General features: G+C 46.2%; 1 protein-coding gene across 2 annotated transcripts in view; it reads right to left on the bottom strand.

The window, feature by feature from the left end:
- The window catches only part of LOC120915371 (collagen alpha-1(XII) chain-like), a 140,521-nt gene extending 125,298 nt beyond the window's left edge, over positions 1–15,223 (bottom strand). For both annotated transcript variants that reach the window (XM_040325801.1, XM_040325802.1), the window contains exon 1: positions 14,868–15,223. In XM_040325801.1, the coding sequence (XP_040181735.1) occupies positions 14,868–14,940 (73 nt within the window). In that variant the 5' untranslated portion in view covers positions 14,941–15,223. The remainder of the gene's footprint in view (positions 1–14,867) is intronic.
- Between the last annotated feature and the right edge of the window lie 5,036 nt (positions 15,224–20,259).

Genomic DNA, 20,259 nt, shown 5'->3' with positions numbered 1-20,259 from the left:
GTGTAAGTCACTTACACTGTCGGATCTTAAATGTAATTCGCAGCCGGCCGCTAGGTGGCGTTTACGTTCAAGTCTCATTTGTTTATGCAAATGAGCCTGATACGCCGATTCCTGAACGAATTCGCGTTGCGTAACCGTCGCTTACGTCGTTTGCGTAAGGTTACCCCTGCTATATGAGGGGTAACCTTACGCCAGTCCCACGTATGCAATGTTAAGTATGGCGTCGGGTCCGCGTCGTCTTTTCCTGTCGGGTACGTCGTTTTCCTAAGTCGTTCTTGAATACGACTTTACGTCAATGACGCACACGTCGGCGTCATTGACGTTTTCCGCCGAGAACTGAACCCCCGCTAGCGGTCAAAGAAAGGATAAAATGCGACTGTGTATTGCCGCTGCCGAAGCGCGCCCCCCCTTAAAAAATTTCAGCGGACGTCCATGCTCTTTGGTCTGAATGGCATGCATCATCACCAGGCTAATACCATCCCTACAGTGAAGCATGGTGGTGGCAGCATCATGCTGTGGGGATGTTTTTAATTGGCATGAACTGGGAGAGTGGTCAGGAATGGGGGAAACAATAATGCAGCAATGTACAAAAACATCCTTGATTAAAACATACACCAGAGCATTCTGGACCTCAGACTGGGACGAAGGTTCATTTTCCAACAGGACACGACCTGACACACACTGCTAAGATAACAAAGTAGAAGCTATGGACAACTCTGTGAACGTCCTTGAGTGGCCCAGCCAGAGCCCAGACTTGAACCCTATTGAACATGTCTGGAGAGATCTGAAAACGGCTTCCCATTCAACCTGATGGAGCTTGAGAGGTCCTGCAAAGAAGAATGGGAGAAACTGCCCAAAAACAGGTGTGCCAAGCTTGTAGCATCATACTCAAAGACTTGAGGCTGTAATTGGTAATGGCCCACAAAGCACAGTAACACAAGCATGGCATGTCTACACAATAGAGCAACTGCTTGAATATATTCAGGTGGGAAGTCAGTGGCCCAACCAATTGGTTTTACCGCCTCCAGGCCACACATGTACTTGAACCCCAAGTGAGGGGAATTCCAAAAGGACAAGCCCAAGAGGTACTTAGACTTCACAATTTAGTCCAAATTGTTTTAAAGTAGGGCTGTTACTGATTAAAATTTCCGTGTTCGATTAATGGATTTTTTTAATCGATTAATTTAGATTAATTATAATGCACATACAGATCCAACTACTTTTAGCTGATCTCCTTGCAGGCTGATTCCCAGTGCAGCTACCAAGTAGTACCAACCACTGGATAAATGGATAGCAGGGTACAAAAAACACACAAAGGCAACACTCGATGGGAATAGCATTAAAACTTTTATAGTCTTCAAGTAGGTAACCAAATAAATATTGCACTGGAGATAAAATCGATGTAGCTACATAAACTGTAAAAATGGTGCGAGTAATACCAAACAGTAGCAAAAGCAGTCATAAAAACATGTAGCCAAGTATGATACTGGTATAAAAATGTGTACAATGATGCCACTGCTAAACTAAGATGAGGAGAGGTTAACATCAGTCCGTTGGCATGTAGATGTCCCGTGAAGGGAACTATCACAACTCCCAGTGGATGGTTGTAGAATCCCAGGTTGATAGAGGGAAGTGATAGAGGGAAGTGTAACAGCCCTTGCGTGTGGCAGATAGGAAGGTCCCGCCGGCATGCAGATATGAAGGCACAGCAAAGGAGCCCTTCAGATGGACACAGCAAGCCCCGCCGGTGTCTGTGACATCACCGGATCTCCGACGGAACTCCCTTAAGACCCGGAAGCCGACTGGGAGGCGAGTACTGATCAAAACAATTTTGATCGAACAAAAAAAATTTACGATTAATCATGGAATTAATCGTTAATTTCCGCAGCTCCTACTTTAAAGTGCTTCTAAAGGCATAAGATTTTTTACCTTAATGCATTCTCTGCACTAAGGTAAAAGACCTTCCAGTATCAGCTCCCCTTTGTCCCGCCTACATACTTACCTGGCTCCTCTTTCAATCCAGCATTATGCCCGAGAGAAGCATTGATGCTCCCTCACTCTCTCTCCTCACAAGCACGGGGGAAGCAGCAGGAGCATTGGCTCCTGCTGCTGTCAATCAAATCCTGTGTGGTGGGAACGAGGGGCGGGGCCGCGCCGTGTGCATCTATGGCCATACAGTACATACAGTAGCTCGGCTCGGGAGCGAGCCTGCATGTCTGCCCCCATAGCAAGCAGCTTATTGTGGGGGAAGACACAGAAGCAGAGGAGCCCAAAGCACCAGCGGGGGATACAAGAAGAGGTGGTTAAGGGTTACTCTGTTCAATACCATTGGTAAGCAGCACGTACTCTAAGTATAAAGTGTATTATTTTAATTTAAAAAGCTAAGCCTTTAAATCACTTTAATGGTTTACAGTATGATCACATAAAATATCCAACGTGTTTCAGAGGTTTAACCACTCCAGCTTCATCAGGGCTTAAAAACTTGGATGCAGGACTCGGTGACGCAAAACAACCATACAGATCTGTATAAGATCTCACATGCTTATTTGTGGGAGATCAGTGGAGGGATATGTCAGTGTTAACAGCGGCAGCACAACAATCTTCTGTCAAATACGTGGATGTAATACTGACCCAGGCCATAATAATATACTGTGGCCCAGATTCTTAGAGGAGATACGACGGCGTATCTCCAGATACGCCGTCGTATCTCTGCGTCCGGCTGGTCGTATCTTTGCAACGGATTCATAGAATCAGTTACGCATAGATATCTGTTAGATCCGGCAGGCGTAAGTCTCTTACGCCGTCGGATCGTAACTGCATTTTTAAGCTGATCGCTAGGGGGGTGTATGCTGATTTACGCGTCGGAATATGTAAATCAGCAAGATACGCGAATTCCCGAACGTCCGCCCGGCCGATGCAGTAAATTTACGCCGTTTACGTTAGGCTTTTCCCGGCGTATAGTTGCCCCTGCTATATGGTGGCATAAGTGCGGCGTATCAATGTTAAGTATGGCCGTCGTTCCCGCGACGAAATTTGAAAATTTTGCGTTGTTTGCGTAACTCATCCGTGAATGGGGCTGGACGTAATTTACGTCCACGTCAAAACCAATACGTCCTTGCGGTGTATTAGGAGCAATGCACACTGGGAGATTTCCACGGACGATGCATGCGCCGTTCGTGAAAAACGTCAATCACGTCGGGTCACAGTACATTTACATAAAACACGCCCCTCTGATCCAAATTTGAATTAGGTGGGCTTACGCCGGCCGGTTTACGCTACGCCGCCGCAACTTACGGAGCAGCACTTGCCCGTCTAAGTTGCGGCGGCGTAACGTAAATCGGATACGTTACGCCGCTGCAGAGATACGCCGCTGGATGAGAATCTGGCCCTGTATATTTAGATGAAGGTAGCCAGCTCAGGTAAGAGATGACTTCTCATTGACTTCATGGGTTACTGCACTTTCCTTTCTATCACCATCTTAGTGAATAGACCTACATATTGTCAAGATCACGATCAAAGGATTGTGTGGGAGAACCATGAATGATGCATAGAGATGGCTGTTGACAGCTCTCAGGTTTCTCGTGATAGCTCCTTGCTCCATCACTTATTACTGGGGAGATGAGCTATCAGAAGATGTCATTACCATTTCACAGACAGGCTGACAGCTATAGGATGTAGGAACAGCACAGTATATGGTTATTAAGAAAAGAACACGCACAAGAGCTCTCTGTTAGATTTTATGGACAGTTTAAGAACGGTCAGTAGCAGGAGGGAATAATATTTGCAAACCATGGGGCAGATCCACATACATACGCTGCGCCCGGCACAGATGTAAGATACGCTACGCCGCTGTAACTCACTTGGCTTTGATTTGAATCCTCAACGAATTTGCGCCGTAAGTTACGGTGGCGTAGTGTATCTCTCGCGGCGTAAGGGCACGGAATTCAAATTGGGCGGGTAGGGGGCGTGTTTCATTTAAATGAAGCGCGTCCCCGCGCCGAACGAACTGCACATGCGCCGTCCATAAAAACTCCCAGGGTGCATTGCTCCAAATGACGTTGCAAGGACGTCATTGTTTTCAACGTGAACGTAAATGTCATCCAGCCCCATTCACGGACGACTTACGCAAGCGACGTAAAATTTTCAAAATTAGACGCGGGAACGACGGCCATACTTAACATTGAGTACGCCACCATATAACAGCTTTAACTATACGCCGGAAAAAGCCGAACGGAAACGATGTAAAAAAAATGCGACGGGCGGTCGTACGTTCGTGGATCGTCGGAAATAGCTAATTTGCATACTTGACGTGGATTACGGCGGGAACGCCACCTAGCGAAAGCCGAAAAATTGCATCTAAGATCCGACGGCGTACGAAGACGTACGCCTGTCGGATCTAACACAGATGCCGTCGTATCTTGTTTTGTGGATACCAAAACAAAGATACGACGCGCAAAATTTGAAATTACGTGGCGTATCAAGAGATACGCCAGCGTAATTTCTTTGAGGATCTACCCCAATGTGTCTTGATATAGAGCAGGCCTAAATTCAAGCCGTCTACAAATATTAGAGACAGTGGCTAGCTGTGCATGCGTGGCCTTCTAACATGATCTTTTCATAAACATGCAGATTGCAATTGGGCAAACTTTTATATTTGTGCCTATAAAAGAAGTTTGAGGAGCCGGAGAGGAGGTCCAAGGGGTTGGTTGGGGTTTCAGCTGCTGATTAGTCATGGGGGACCAATAGTGATTGGCTGAGAAAACACACCCTAGCCAAAGGAATCTTACCCTAAGGGCTCTTTCACATGGAGCGGATCCGTATTGATCCGCTCCGTTAGCCCGTTTGGCTCAGCGGGGATTCCTCCGTTAATCTTAACGGAGGAGGAAGAAAAATAGGGTTTTCTTCTGTCTGAAAAACCGGATCCTGACGGAGGCGGGTGATTACGGACATTAGCGGATGCTCCATCCGCTAACGGCCGTGATCCCATAGGGAACCATTGTAAGTCCGTAAACAGACTTATGAAAAGCGGACCGTTCGTCCGCTGGTGTGAAAGGGCCCTAAATCCTGGAGTGGCCTTCAAACACGCAAAGATTGCTTTATCTGAGCACCAGGTGAATATTCTCTAATATATGCAGGCACCGGAAAGACACCATTTTCTTTACCGAACATGAACTGCGTTTATAAAATCACTGATCAGTGTATAATCAGTAGAAACAATTCTGTTAAAAGGGGTTGTAAAGGTTCGATTTTTATTTTCTAAATAGGTTCCTTTAAGCTAGTGCATTGTTGGTTCACTTACCTTTTCCTTCCATTTCCCTTCTAAAGGTTTTTTTTTCTTTGTCTGAATTTCTCACTTCCTGTTTCTCCTCATTAAGCTTTCCCCCATCATCCGAGCCGTTCTGGCTGGGGGTTAGTCAGCCAGAACAGCTTACTGAGGAAGAAACAGGAAGTGAGGTAAGTGAACCAACAATGCACTAGCTTAAAGGGGTTGTAAAGGTTTGTTTTTTATTTTCTAAATAGGTTACTTTAAGCTAGTGCATTGTTGGTTCACTTACCTTTTCCTTCGATTTCCCTTCTAAATGTTTATTTTGTTTGTCTGAATTTCTCACTTCCTGTTTCTCCTCAGTAAGCTTGCCCCCATCATCTGAGCGGTGGATAGTGAGCCAGAACAGCTTACTGAGGAGGAACAGGAAGTGAGGTAAGTGAACCAACAATGCACTAGCTTAAAGGAACCTAGTATTTAGAAAATAAAAAACAGACCTTTACAACCCCTTTAACCCCCCCATTGGAGATCGCGTCTCGACGTTGCCGTCTAGCCTCTTGAACAGCACACAGAAAGTGAAGCCAGGTTGTCAATCACAGCCGAAGTTTGACACATCTGTTCTTCCTCTTCCAGTTATGTAATAGGTCAAAGAGAGCGACCAAATGAAAAAATCCTTAGGTATCCAAAGTCAACTGGTTACAACAAACAGGTTAAAGGGCAGCCAATGCGTTTCAAGGGCTGTCCCTTGCCCTGCTTGTTGTAACCAAATAAACAATAAAAACTTTGGATTTTTTCTCTCTGTGACCTATTACACTTGGATTTCTCAGCTTGTGTGAATGTCCTCTCCTGGGGGTTTCCCAGATTCCCGTCTTTGTGACAAACTTCTGAATACAGGACAGTTGGGCTCAAGCAATGACTTTGTCCACAACCTGTGTACATTCTTTGTCCAGGACCCGTCCCCTATACTACCTCTTGTTCCTGTTGTGTCAGTGCTCTTATGTATGTCAGCAGACCGGGGGAGTAGTACAAGATGGAGATGAGGATTAATGCCGCGTACACACGATCGGAAATTCCGACAAGAAAACCGTGGATTTTTTTCCGACTGAATGTTGCCTCAAACTTGTGTTGCATAAACACGGTCACACAAAATTCCGACCGCCAAGAACGCAGTGACGTACAACACTACATCGTGCCGAGAAAACCGAAGTTCAAAGATTCCGAGCATGCGTCTAGTTGATTCCGAGCATGCATGTTTTTTTGCATGTCGTAATTACATACAGACGATCGTAATTTCTGTCAAGAACTTTTCCAAAACCAGTTCTTCAATTTTTGCAGTCGGAAATTTTCCACAAAAAGTCCGATGGGGCCTACACACGGTCGGAATTTTCCGACCAAAGGCTCACATCAAACTTTTCTTGTCGGAAATTCCGACCGTGTCTACGCGGCATTAGTTACTGACTTTGAACAAAAAGTCAACATTTGCATATCAATATCTGAGCTATTTCTTCTGCTTAGACTGCCCATTTTGTACAAAGATTTAGAAGTGCATTTCAAATGGAGTGAAATATGAAAAAATCACAATGTTTACATACTTGTGGAAGGGAACAGTTTGGCTTAAAGCTGCAGCCACAGCCTTCTGGGACAGCGTTTCGCGCTGGCACAGCAGAAAGGTGGTTGTGAAGCCGCAAGGCTTCACTGCCGGTTTCCCTTAGGCCCCTTTCACATTGGGACGTTTTTCATGCGGTACAGCGCTAAAAATAGCGCTGCTATACCGCATGAAAAATCATGCCCTGTACTCTTCAATGTGAAAGCCCGAAGGCTTTCACATTGAAGCGATGCGCTAGCAGGAACGCTCCAAAAGTCCTGCTAGCCGCATCTTTACCGCGGTATAGGAGCGGTGTGTTCACCGCTCCTATACCGCGCCTTCCCATTGAAATCAATGGGAAAGCACGGTAATACCGCTGTAATACCACCACGACGCGGGCGGTATTAACCCTTTTTCGGCCGCTAGCGGGGGTTAAAACCTCACCGCTAGCACCCGAATATCGCGGTAAACACGATGGTATAGCCGCGCTACAAATAGCGCGGCTATACCGTCACCGCGGCTGACGCTTCAGTGTGAAGCCAGCCTTAGTCAAGATGGCGGTGCCAGCATCCTATATCTGAGTGAATAATTGGCTCAGGTGAGAACACCGCTGAATGCCTGGACAGGCAAGTGCCTTAATATTAAAGGTTAGCAGCTACAGTATTTGTTCTGAAGGAGCCTGGGGCTCCTTTTTGGAGGATACAGTGGGGATCGAAAGTTTGGGCACCCCAGGTAAAAATTTGTATTAATGTGCAAAACAAAGCTAAAGAAAGATGGAAAAATCTCCAAAAGGCATCAAATTACAGATTAGACATTCTTATAATATGTCAAAAAAAGTTAGATTTTATTTCCATCATTTACACTTTCAAAATGACAGAAAACAAAAAAATGGCGTTTGCAAAAGTTCGGGCACCCTGCAGAGTTAATATCTTGTACTGCCCCCTTTGGCAAGTATCACAGCTTGTAAACGCTTTTTGTAGCCAGCCAAGAGTCTTTCAATTCTTGTTTGAGGTATCTTTGCCCATTCTTCCTTTCAAAAGTCTTCCAGTTCTTTGAGATTTCTGGGCTGTCTGTCACGCACTGCTCTTTTAAGGTCTATCCAAAGATTTTCAATTATGTTGAGGTCAGGAGATTGTGAAGGCCATGGCAAAACCTTCAGTTTACGCCTCTTGATGTAATCCCCCGTGGATTTTGAGGTGTGTTTAGGATCATTATCCATTTATAGAAGCCATTCTCTCTTTAACTTCAGCTTTTTCACAGATGGCATCAAGTTACCATCCAAAATTTGCTGAAATTTTATTAAATCCATTATTCCTTCTACTCGTGAAATGTTCCCTGTGCCACTGGCTGCAATACAACCCCAAAGCATGATTGATCCACCCCCATGCTTCACAGTTGGACAGAGGTTCTTTTCATTAAATTCTGCGCCCTTTCTTCTCCAAACGTACCTTTGCTCATTTCGGCCAAAAAGTTCTATTTTAACCTCATCGGTCCACAGAACTTGTTTCCAAAATGCATCAGGCTTGTCTATATGTTCATTTGCAAAGTTCAAACGCAGATTTTTGTGGTGAGGACGCAGAAGAGGTTTTCTTCTGATGACTCTTCCATTAAGACCATATTTGTACAAGTATCTCTTTATAGTGGAATAGTGTACCACAACTCCAGTGTCTGCCAGATCTTTCTGGAGGGATCGTGCCATCAAACGTGGGTTTGAATTACTTTTACGTGGGTTTGAATTACTTTTCCCTCTGCCTGAACTGCCAATCAGCACCACTAATAACACCCAACCGCCCTGCCCCTGAAGTTCAGACACAGAAGTAGTGACTGCTGGAAAACTTTAATAGTTTTAGGTCAATGTATTATTTTATTTTTTTTAGACTTATACATCTTTAATCCGTTGATTTTTTTTATACGTTTCTTTTAAAATATACCTTAAGCCAAAAGTTTTATTTTTTTCCATTTTGGATAGAGTATGAGAGGGTTGAGCTGTTGTCATTTTTTTTACCATCTGTGTCTTATTAAGGGAGATTTCCCCTAACTTCCTGTCCTATAGTCTCAACGGGGAAGTGAAAGAAATCCCCTCTTAGATAGCTCTCATGGGAACAAGTGTCTCCACTGGAAGTTTTCCATGTTTGACCATTCTTCCAGAAGAGCATTTGTGAGGTCAGGAACTGATGTTGGATGAGAATGCCTAGCTCACAGTCTTCACTCTAATAATTCATCCCAAAGGCGTTCTATTGGGTTGAGGTCAGGACTCTGTGCAGGCCAGTTAAAGCGGAGGTTCACCCTAAAAACAAGTATATACCATTCAATCCAGCATACTGCCGACATGTACAGTATGCTGGGTTTTTTTTTTTTCGGTTTACATACCATAGTATAGGTATTTCCCCCCCCGGCTTCCGGGTAGTGAATCCCGCGGGAGTGGGCGTTCCTATTCAGAGACTAAGTGATTGATGTATGACAAAAGCTTCCCCCCCGGCTCAAAAGGCGCGTCACCAGTTTCCGAAAAAAGCCGAACGTCGGTGCGCAGGCACCGTATAGCGCCGTATAGAGCCGATTTGTAGTTCGGCTTTTTTTCGGAAACTGGTGACACGCATTATGCGCCGGTTGGAAGCTTTTGTCATACGTTTATCACTTCCCCGTGGGGGAAAATACCTATACTACGGTATGTAAACCGGAAAAAAAAAAAAAAAAACAGCATACTGTACATGTCGGCAGTATGCTGGATTGAATGGTATATACTTGCTTTTAGGGTGAACCTCCGCTTTAAGTTCCTCCACCCCAAACTCTCTCATCCATGTCCTTATGGACCTTGCTTTTGTGCAGTGATGCGCAGTCATGTTAGAACAGGAAGGGGCCATCCCTAAACTGTTTACACAAATTTAGGAGGCAGAAATTGTCCAAAATGTCCTGGCATGCTGACACCTTAAAGTGATTTTAAAGTTTCATGTATTTTTTTTTTTTTTAAATACCAAATGTTATACTTACCTCCTTTGTGCAGGGGATTTGCACAGAGCAGCCTGGCCCCTCCCTCCTGTCGAGTGCCCCCACAACAACCAGCTTACTATGGTGGCTCCCGAGCCGAGCTGCAACTCTGTGTGCCCATTCAGACACGGAGCTGCCATTCGGCCCGCCCCTTTCTCTATTGATTGGCTAACTGACATTAATTGGCAGGAGCCAAGGGCTCCGCTGCTGTGTCTCAGCCAATCAGGAGGGAGAGTCCCAGATGGACGTGGGACTTGTGGACATCACTGGACAGAGATGGGGATCAGGTAAGTATTAGGGGGGCTGCTACACACAGAAGGCTTTTTATCTTAATGCATAGAATGACCGTTTCCATCCGACTGTCATCTGATTCGATTTGACTGACAGATGGCAAATGTATCCCCATACGTCTGTTTTTAGCGGATCCGATGCCAGCGTGTGCCAAGGTAATGTGAAATTTTACAGTTATCAGCAAAAACAGTAAGCGAAGGGAAATCTTCCAATAGGGAAACCTGTTCCAGTAACAACCAATGGGGACACCTTCTCCAGGAACAACCAATGGGGACACCTTCTCCAGGAACAACCAACGGGGACACCTTCTCCAGGAACAACCAACGGGGACACCTTCTCCAGGAACAACCAATGTGGACACCACCTCCAGGAACAACCAATGGAGACATCTGTTAGGCTGCATTCACACCTGAGCGTTTTGTCCCCTGAAGCGCGACGCCCCAAAACGCTAGAGGGGAAAAAATACATTATTCTCTATGGAGATGGTTCACATCTCCACTACAAAACGCCTGACGCTGAATGCCTGAAGCCCAAACAAGTTCTGGACCCTTTTTTGTCGCTCGAATTTGGGCGTTTGGGCGTTTTACATGGGTGACCCTAGACCTGTAAGAAATCGCGGTAAAAAATGCCGCGTTTTGTCGCCGCAAGAACCGCCGCAAAACGCTACGCTCAGGTGTGAATGCAGCCTCAAAGTAACACCTATTACAGTAGCAACCAGTGGAGGACACCTGTCCCAGTAACAACCAATAGGAACATCTGTTCTGGTAATAACCAAGGAGGACACCCATTCCCGTAACAACCAATGGGGACATCTGTTTTGGTAATAACCAGCGGGGACACCTTCTCCAGGAACAACCAATGAGGACACCTGTTTGGGTAACAGTCAACGGAGACAATTATTCAGGTACCAACCAATGAGGACATCCGTTACAGTAATGATCAATGGGGATAACTGCTTCAGTAACAACCAATGGGGACATATGTTGCAGTATAGCCATCTGTTTCTGTAACAACCGATGGAGACGCTTGTTCCTGTAACAACCAATAAGAGCCGGTTCACATTTCCGTGGCACGACTTTGGGGGCGACTCTGCAAGTCGTCCTGAAGACCACTTTAGAGGCGACCTGCAAAACGACTTCTGTATAGAAGTCAATGCAGGTCGCCCCGAGCCGTCCCCGAAGTCGTGCAAGAACCTTTTTCTAAGTCAGAGCGACTTGCGTCGCTCCTATTAGAACGGTTTCATTGCATTGAATGGGACGCCACTTGTCAGGCGGCTGAGCCGCCTGACGAGTCGCCCCAGTGTGAACCCGGCTCTAACAGCATCTGTTGTGGTAACAAGAAGGAAGTGCCCCTTACTTTGGAGAGATTTCTTCTTACTTCCTGCTGTGCTTTGGGGACAGGAAGTAAATGAGTATTTCCCCAAAAGGGCTCAGACAGCTGAACTCCAGGTATGACCTGTATTATATAGTTATATTTATGACTGCTGTGTTCTTGTTACTAACAGACTACATCATATACAGTACGTCATTTATGATCTTGGCCTTAGTGTCACATTTACCAAACAAGCTAAAGATAGATGCTGATTGGTTGCCATGCACGTCACTATAGCTCCAGCTCAGATAAATTCCCCACAAGGTGTTCTATGAATGGAGGTCCAGCGAGCGACCTCCCGTGCTCAGTGTATAGAAGGGACCCAGAGGATCACGGCTATCAGTGTAGTAGTGCGATTTCCAGTTTCCATAGTGATCCCCCCAGTATGAATCTGCATACATTGGTCCTAGAACATAAAGCTGGACATACACTAATAGATTTCTTAACATTTCTACCAATATTCCTATAAAAATTCTCAGTACATTGGATGACTTGACAAATGCAATTTCAAAGTACTTAAAAAACACTTTTACTATTTGATTTTGTAATGAATGAAGTTTCCCAAAACAACCACATTCACTATTAGAAATCTGTATGAAAGAAATGTACAGCTCAGTGTGCTAAAGGAAGCTGAAAAACAACAGACTTACTGGTAGGATCACAAGGTGAAAACACATTCTAATAAACAATTTTGTGAACTAAGGCCCAGATCCTCATACAATTACGTTGCTCCTGGGCAGCGTAACGTATGTGATTTACGTTACACCGCCGCAGGTTTACAGCGTTAGTGCCTGATTTTCAGAACACTTACCTGTAAACTTGCGGCGGTGTATCGTAAAAGCGCTCGGCGCAAGCCCGCCCAATTCAAATGGGGCGGGCACCATTTAAATTAGGCGCGCTCCCGCGCCGAGCGTACTGCGCATGCTCCGTCGGGTAAATTACCCGACGTGCATTTCGCTAAATGACGTCGCCTCGACGTCATTTGCTTAGACGTTAACGTAAATGGCGTCCAGCGCCATTCACGGACGTCTTACGCAAACGACGTAATTTTTTTAAATTTCGACACGGGAACGACGGCCATACTTAACATTGGTTGCCTCTCATAATAGCAGGGGCAACTTTACGCGTCGCTTAAGCTACGGAAACTTCGTAAATTCGGGAATCTCGTGTAATTACCTAATTTGCATAGACGACGGGGAAAACGAGAATGCAACACCTAGCGGTGGGAAAAAAAATTGCATCTAAGATCTGACAGCGTAAGAGCCTTACGCCTGTCAGATCTAATGGGTATCTATGCGTAACTGATTCTAAGAATCAGTCGCATAGATACCCGGGGCCAGATTAGGACTTACGACGGCGCAAATGGTGTTGCGCCGTCGTAACGCCATTGAGAATCTGGGCCTAAGTTCCTTCAGTATATGGCCAGTAACAAGCGGAATTTCACCCAAAATGAAAACGTATTTCCCTGCCTACTCACCCCTCCCTCTCTCACATTTGGATAAAAAAATTCTTAATATTGTAAAATTCTGTGCCGAGAACGATGTCACTCCTCCTAGATTCTACACATTGGGTTCCAGCGGCGCCCTGCGGCACGTCTTCACTTCCTGAAGTTCAGTGTTAAAGTGGAACTTCACCCAAAAGGGGAAGTTGTTCCGCTCTTCCTTCCCAACCCCCCGCTATCTTTATAAAAAAAAAATTTGGGGGGGGGGGGGAGGAGCGGGTACCTAGTTTTGACAGATACCCGTTCCAAATTCCACTTGGATCCCCTCCCCCTCCGTGCCCGCAGCCTTCCAGGACACATCACAGATCCCAGAAGGCTGCGGGGCCATTCACAAAGCAGTGTACAGTTCACATGCCGGTGTTGGGGACCTGGAGAACCGGTACAGGTGAGATCAGCGCTGGACAGCTGAATGACTGATAAATTAAAAGTCAGCAGCTACAGTTCTTGTAGCTGCTGACTTCATTTTTTTCAAGTCCTGGTTCGCACTCATGCGATGTGGGAAACGCATTGAATCCTGTGCGTTTCCCGAACCACATTGCAATTGCACGGCGTCCATGCGATCTGCTACGGGTATCAATGTTACCTTATTGACACCCCTAAACAGATCGCAAATTGCGATAGCCAGAATCGCATTGGCTGTGAACACCTATGCGACGCAATTCAGGTGCGAGAGGGACATAGGCGTACGCACAGGGTGTGCCAGGTGTGCCCAGGGACACCCTAATCACCCTGTGCAGCACAGATTCCCCCTACTGCCCTAGCCCTTCCCCCCACAGCACTCACGACTTCTCTCCTCTCCTCTCTTGCCTGCTCTTGCTGCGGGGATGTTTCAGGGTGAATAAGGGAAGGAACCAATAATAATGTAATTTACTGGCCCCTTCCCATTCTGAATTAACAGCGTGAGTGATCGGTTGTGTGTGTTTGAGCATTGGGGTGCACACCCTAATGCATTCGGCTGTGCACACCTATGGAGGGGGAAAAAAAGGGTCCTGCATAATTTTCAGGTGCAGCCATACAAAATGTGTGACTGGAATCGCACGGCACGGACATGGCATGTGATGTGCACAGGATGGCATGTGATGTGCACGGGATGGCATGTGATGTGCACGGGATGGCATGTGATGTGCACGGGATGGCATGTGATGTGCACGGACATGGCATGTGATGTGCACGGACATGGCATGTGATGTGCACGGACATGGCATGTGATGTGCACGGACATGGCATGTGATGTGCCATACCTCCCAACTTTCTGAGATGGGAATGAGGGACACCTATCAGCAAAAGTATGTAGGCATAGGACACACCCCTTGCCACGCCCCCTTAAAGGAGAATTGTACAAAAAAATAAGATTGGTTAAAACCACAAGTGCTTTTTTTTTACCACTACTATTTCTTTATATTGGCTTTTGGAATTTACAAATGCAGCAATTTAGAAATCAGATGAAAGGTTTAGCTCTGGGAAACACTTTTTGATAGATAAAAAAGTGCATTTTATATACAACTATATAGATCAGACCAATATGAGGGACACATGTGGAGAATGAGGGACAGAGGGACATTGCTCCAAATCAGGGACAGTACCGCATGCAGCGTCTACATCGCACAAGTGTGAACCCCAGGTGAAAATTCTCTACTCTATCCGAAATGAAAAACAAGTTTGGGTTTTAGCTATAGCTCTAGTCTTGGGTTGTCCCCTTTGATCATTTCCAGGTGGACTGGCCCTTTAAGAAAACAGATCACAATGCCTTCTTGTCTCCTATACACCCCATCATTGGCAGTCCCCCCCATAGCACAGACAGATGTGATCTCCCCCAATCAGACACAGGTGAGTGAGAGTGAATGAGGAAGTCACCTGCTGAGGTCACTTACCTGCTTCTGGTATAGTGTGTCCTAGGGCAGTGCTCAGAAGAATGTGCAGGTAGAGTCCCAGGTAGACAAACATAGCAGAGTTCAGGCTGGGGATCTTATCTCTACAAGCAAAGCATAGTCCTCCTCATCCCTGGCTGGCTGGCTGGCAGTGGCAGGAGGAAGGTGCTGGGGCACCGCAGAGCTGACCATCTGATGGGCTCTCTCTGGGACTGGGGGGGTTGCAGGTTACAGCAGCTCCAGCATTGCAATAACAGACTGTGAAGTCATCCCAAACTTCTTCTGTCTTCTTCTGCCCCCACGTGTTCTGCTCTGCAAGGAGAAGAGAAAACTTCATTTCTCTACACACCCTGCTCTGTGTACTCATCCTGGGGACAGGGATCCTGCCAGGTCCTAATGCTGCCCTTCCTCTGTGCCAGGGACATGTGCCTCATCACACTTCCACAAAACCTGGACTGCATGCTACATCCAGCCCAGAAGTTCGATTTATTTGTAAAGTAACATTAAAGTAACACTAATTGATATGATTATTCTTAATAAATATTCTATACACGACTTAACCACTTCAGTACCAGGCACTTACACCCCTTCCTGCCCAGGACAATTTTCAGCTTTCAGCGCTGTCACACTTTGAATGATAATTGCGCGGGCATGCAACATTGTACCCAAATGGAATTTTTATTATTTTCTTCCTCCAAATAAAGCTTTCTTTTGGTGGTATTTGATCACCTCTGCGTTTTTTTTTTTTTTTTTTATAAACAAACTAAAAAAGACCAACAGTTTCTGTCATAAAATGTTGTTTTGCCCTTCACTGACGGGCACTGATGAGTTGTCACTGATAAAGTGGCACTGATGGGCACTGATGAGGAGGCACTGATATGTAGAATTGATGGGCACTCATAGGCAGCACTGATAGGCGGCACTGATGGGCACTAAGGATGAGCTCCGGTGTGTTCGCATAGAACACGTGTAGAGCCCGCCAGGAAGTCGGCACCCGCGCTGCGCTAATCACAGCCAGGCAGACATTTCCCGATCTCTGCAGCCGAGCATCGGACAATGTCTGCCTGGCTGTGATTAGCGCAGCGCGGGTGCCGACTTCCTGGCGGGCTCTGCACGTGTTCTATGCGAACACGCCGGAGCTCATCCTTAATGGGCACTAATAGGCAGCACCGATAGGTGGCACTGATGCCCACTGACAGGCGGCACTGATGGGCACTGACAGGCAGCTGTGATAGGCACTGACAGGTGGCTGTGATGGGAACTGATTGGCACTGATAGGCAGTACTGATTGGCACTGGCAGGTGGCACTGATGGGCAGCACTGATGATGAGGTACAGACAGGTGTTACTGCTGGGCAGGGATTGGCACTGTGGTGGGCAGGGATTGGCACTGTGGTGGGCACTTGCGCAGTTTATTATTGGGGCACTGCTGGGCATGTGATTTGTACATTTGAGGGGGCCGTGCTGATAATCAATGTGCGGACCCCCCCCCCCGACAGGGAGAGCCGCCGATCTGCTCTCCCTGTCAGCGCAAAACAAGAAATGCCATTTACCGGCACTTCCTGGTTCACGTGATTCATCAGCTGTGATCACAGCTGATCACGTGGTAAAAAGCCTCTGACAAAAGCTTCTTATCAATCATGATTGGAGATGCAGGATGTCAGACTGACCCGCCGCACTCACGATCGCCGCGATGCGCACCCCCACGGGCGCGCCGTCATGTTATCCTGCTGGATGTTGACAGACGTCCATTCAGGATAACAGAACCACTTCCCAGACGTCAATATGCTATTGACTGGACAGGAAGTGGTTAAAGTGGTTGTTTACAATCACTTTATGCTACAGGTAAGTCTATAATAAGGCTTACCTGTAGCTACCCAGGATATGGCACATGCAGGGGACAGGGGATATCTCCTAAACCGTACAGGTTTAGGAGATATCCCCTGTCCCCTGCATGTGCCAATGTAACCGGGACATGCGCACTGGGGCAAACTGAAGCAATGGCACGTATGCCAGTTCATGTGCCATTACCGGTGGCTCCCGCGCGCATGTGTGGGAGTGACGTTTTTGTGGCTCCAGCCAATCACAGTGCCGGAGCCCGTGATACCCACAAGTTACTCCGGGAGAGATGTCGCCACCGGAGGGGGGGGGGGATGAGTACTGCTGCGGTGGCTTTAATGTAAGGTAAGTAATTCATAATGTGCTAGTATTCTATGCATACTAGCTCATTATGCCTTTGTCTTGCAGGGTTTTTTTTTTTTTTAAAGAGGGTTTACAACCACTTTAACCACTTCACCTTCCGAAGATTTACCTCCCTCCACGACCAGGCCATTTTTAGCAATAGGGCACGGCTTTACTTTAACTGACAATTGCGCAGTCGTGCAGCGCTGTACCCAAATCCAATTTATTTTATTTGTTCACCTCTACGTTTTTTGTTTTTTCACTATAAACTAAAAAAGACCGACAATTTTTTTCCCCCACAATAGATCTTTATTAAAAGTACCGTAAGTAAAAGTATAACTGTTTTTTGCTAAAACGTATTCAATAAAAAAATGTAAAAAAAAAATCACAATTTCATCATTTTAATTTAGTCCAATATGTATTCTGCTACATATTTTTGGTAAAAAAAAATCCCAATATGCGTATATTGATTGGTTTGCGCAAAAGTTAAAGCGTCAACCAACTATGGGATCAGTGCCGGCCTGTTCATTAGGGGTATGCCACCCCCTATATGAATAATGAATAGAATTTAATGAATAGATTCATGCATATCATGAATCTATCCACGGCCACCGCGGCCACCTCCAAATGTATGCGTCTGCCCCCTTTCAGAACACCGGGCGCCTGAATTACAGCAGCGGAGGTGTTTTTTGAAGCACCTGATTAGAGCCATAGGCTCTAATAGGCTTCAAAATAGGGTGGGCTCAGAGCGCAGAGCATTGCTGTGTTGTAAGTTCTTTTTTGCACACGACTATATTTGTTATATATGTAGATTTATGATGTTGTTGCATTGTGATCTCCTTTCTTATGTATTTGTAATTTCACACATGTTGTGTTCCTTTTCATCATCTCTACCCCTTGAAACCCCGAAGAAGCTCAACCAGTGAAACGCGTTGGGACATTGCACCTTTCGTTGTCATCTTTATTTCCTTAGGATTTCATATAACTAGAAAGGTGTATGGAAGGGGTGTCCAACCAGTGGCCCGGGGGCCACATGTGGCCCGCGGAGCCCTCTGATGTGGCCCATGACCTCCTGCTTTGGGATGGAATAGAATACTTTTTATTAAAGGTCATTACTAAAATCACAGAGTATATCTGGGCATATCTGTTCTGCAGTGGTTACTGGGCTGCTTTCAAACTGATCCGAAGATGCAGAGCAGCGCACCTGCGGGTTACCTGCACTGAGCCACACATTCTGAAAATGCACCAAACATGTGAAATGTAATGGATGTATATTGCAAAGTGCAGGAAAGCCAAAGGTACACTGCGTTGGTAAATCACGGCACATCAGTGTGAAAGAAGCCTTGGGCCCCTTTCACACGGTCAGTCCCACCCAATTGAACCCTCCATTCACCTCTAAGAAGTGGCAGATGTAAACCGACTTGTGTCCTACCTCCAATCCGCTAAAAAAGAGTATAGTGGGCTGTGTCCTTGTCCGCTCTGTATATGCACAGCAGACACGGACCTGCCATCCGTTCACTCCGTTTATTGTGTCCCGTGACCGGTTACCAAGCTTAAGTGACCCTCGCGCTTCATGTGTTGAGCACCCCTGGTGTATGGGGTAGTTGTTACTATGTACACTTCCATATGCATCTAATGGGGCAGATCCACAAAGATCTGCCCTGGCGCATCGTATCCGAGATACGCTACGCCGCCGTACCTTACCTGGCTTTAAATCGAATCCATAAAGAATTCGTGCCGTAAGTTACGGCGGCGTAGTGTATCTCAAGCGGCGTAACGGCGCGGAATTCAAATCGGCAAATAGGGGGGCGTGTTTCATTTAAATGAAGCGCGTCCCCACGCCGAATGAACTGCGCATGCGCCGTCCCTAAATTTCCCGCCGTGCATTGCGCAAGGACGTCATTTTTTTTTAACATAGACATTTGCGATTCACGGACGACTTACGCAAACAAAAAAAAAATTCAAAATAAACGCGGGAACGACGGCCATACTTAACATGGCAGGTCTAACTATACGCCTCGAAATACCAGCTTTAACTATACGCCGGAAAAAGCCGACTAGAGACGACGTAAAGGAATGCGCCGGCCGCTCGTACGTTCGTGGATCGTCGGAAATAGCTAATTTGCATACAAGACGTAAGCCTGTCGGATCTAACCCAGATGCCGTCGTATCTTGTTTTGAGGATTCAAAACAACGATACGACGCGGGTAATTTGAAAGTACGCCGGCGTATCAGTAGATATGCCGGCGTACTTGCTCTGTGGATCTGCCCCAATATGTTTTTATGTGGATTTACAAGTCTATTTTTGTTTAACATTTTGCTAATTCATAATAAAGATATGTGTGTATATATATATATTATAATATTGGTATATGGAGCCTATGGAGACGGAGGATGATTGACGGCCGGCCCTGGCACGTCACTCTCCCCGAAGACAGCCGGAGTAGGTCTCAGCTCTTCACGGCGCCTGCGCACAGGCTATGCGCAGGCGCCGTGAAGAGCCAAGCCTATTTCGGCTATTTCCGGAGAAGCGTGACGCGCCAGAGCCGGCCGTCAATCATCCTCCGTCTCCATAGGCACGCCCATTCCCCGAGGGGAGTCGGTATCTTCGATGTACGAGTACAAGGTGAGTACGGGGATAAAAAAATCGGGACAGGCATACTGTAGCTCGCGCTACAATGCCTGATTTTATGGTAGAGGAAAAAAAAAATTTTTTTTTTGGGTTTATAGGGTGAACCCCCGCTTTAATAACACAAAACAAAGCACACAAGTACCAAACAAACTACGTTGTAATAGTATAATCTTGTAACAATGTATTTGTGAATGGTATCTGTTTGCAAGCTCTTTTTATACAGGTGATTGTTAAATGCCAGGCAAAGAACAATGGGGGCCCATTCAGTAAAACGTTTGTCTGGTGGTAGCGTTTCTTTCAAACTGCTTGCATCTAATTCATAAAAACCTTACGACCGCTTTATGCATTAAGGTGAAAAAACATCTGATGTTTGCCAGCCCCCCAGCCCCCCCCCCCCCCCCGTTTACTTACCTGAGCCCTCGAAAGTCCTGCATCAAAAATGAGCAGGCTTCTTGACCGGCTTTTCAGCTCTTCTTGGCTCATTCATTGGATGATTGATAGCAGCGTAGCCATTGGCTTGCGCTGCTATCAGTCAAACCAATGACATGGACGGATGGGGCCGAGTGATACAGTCAGCGGCTAT

Source organism: Rana temporaria, chromosome 10 (assembly GCF_905171775.1).
Source record: "Rana temporaria chromosome 10, aRanTem1.1, whole genome shotgun sequence".
Taxonomy (NCBI): domain Eukaryota; kingdom Metazoa; phylum Chordata; class Amphibia; order Anura; family Ranidae; genus Rana; species Rana temporaria.
This window is presented reverse-complemented; position numbering and strand designations above follow the sequence as displayed.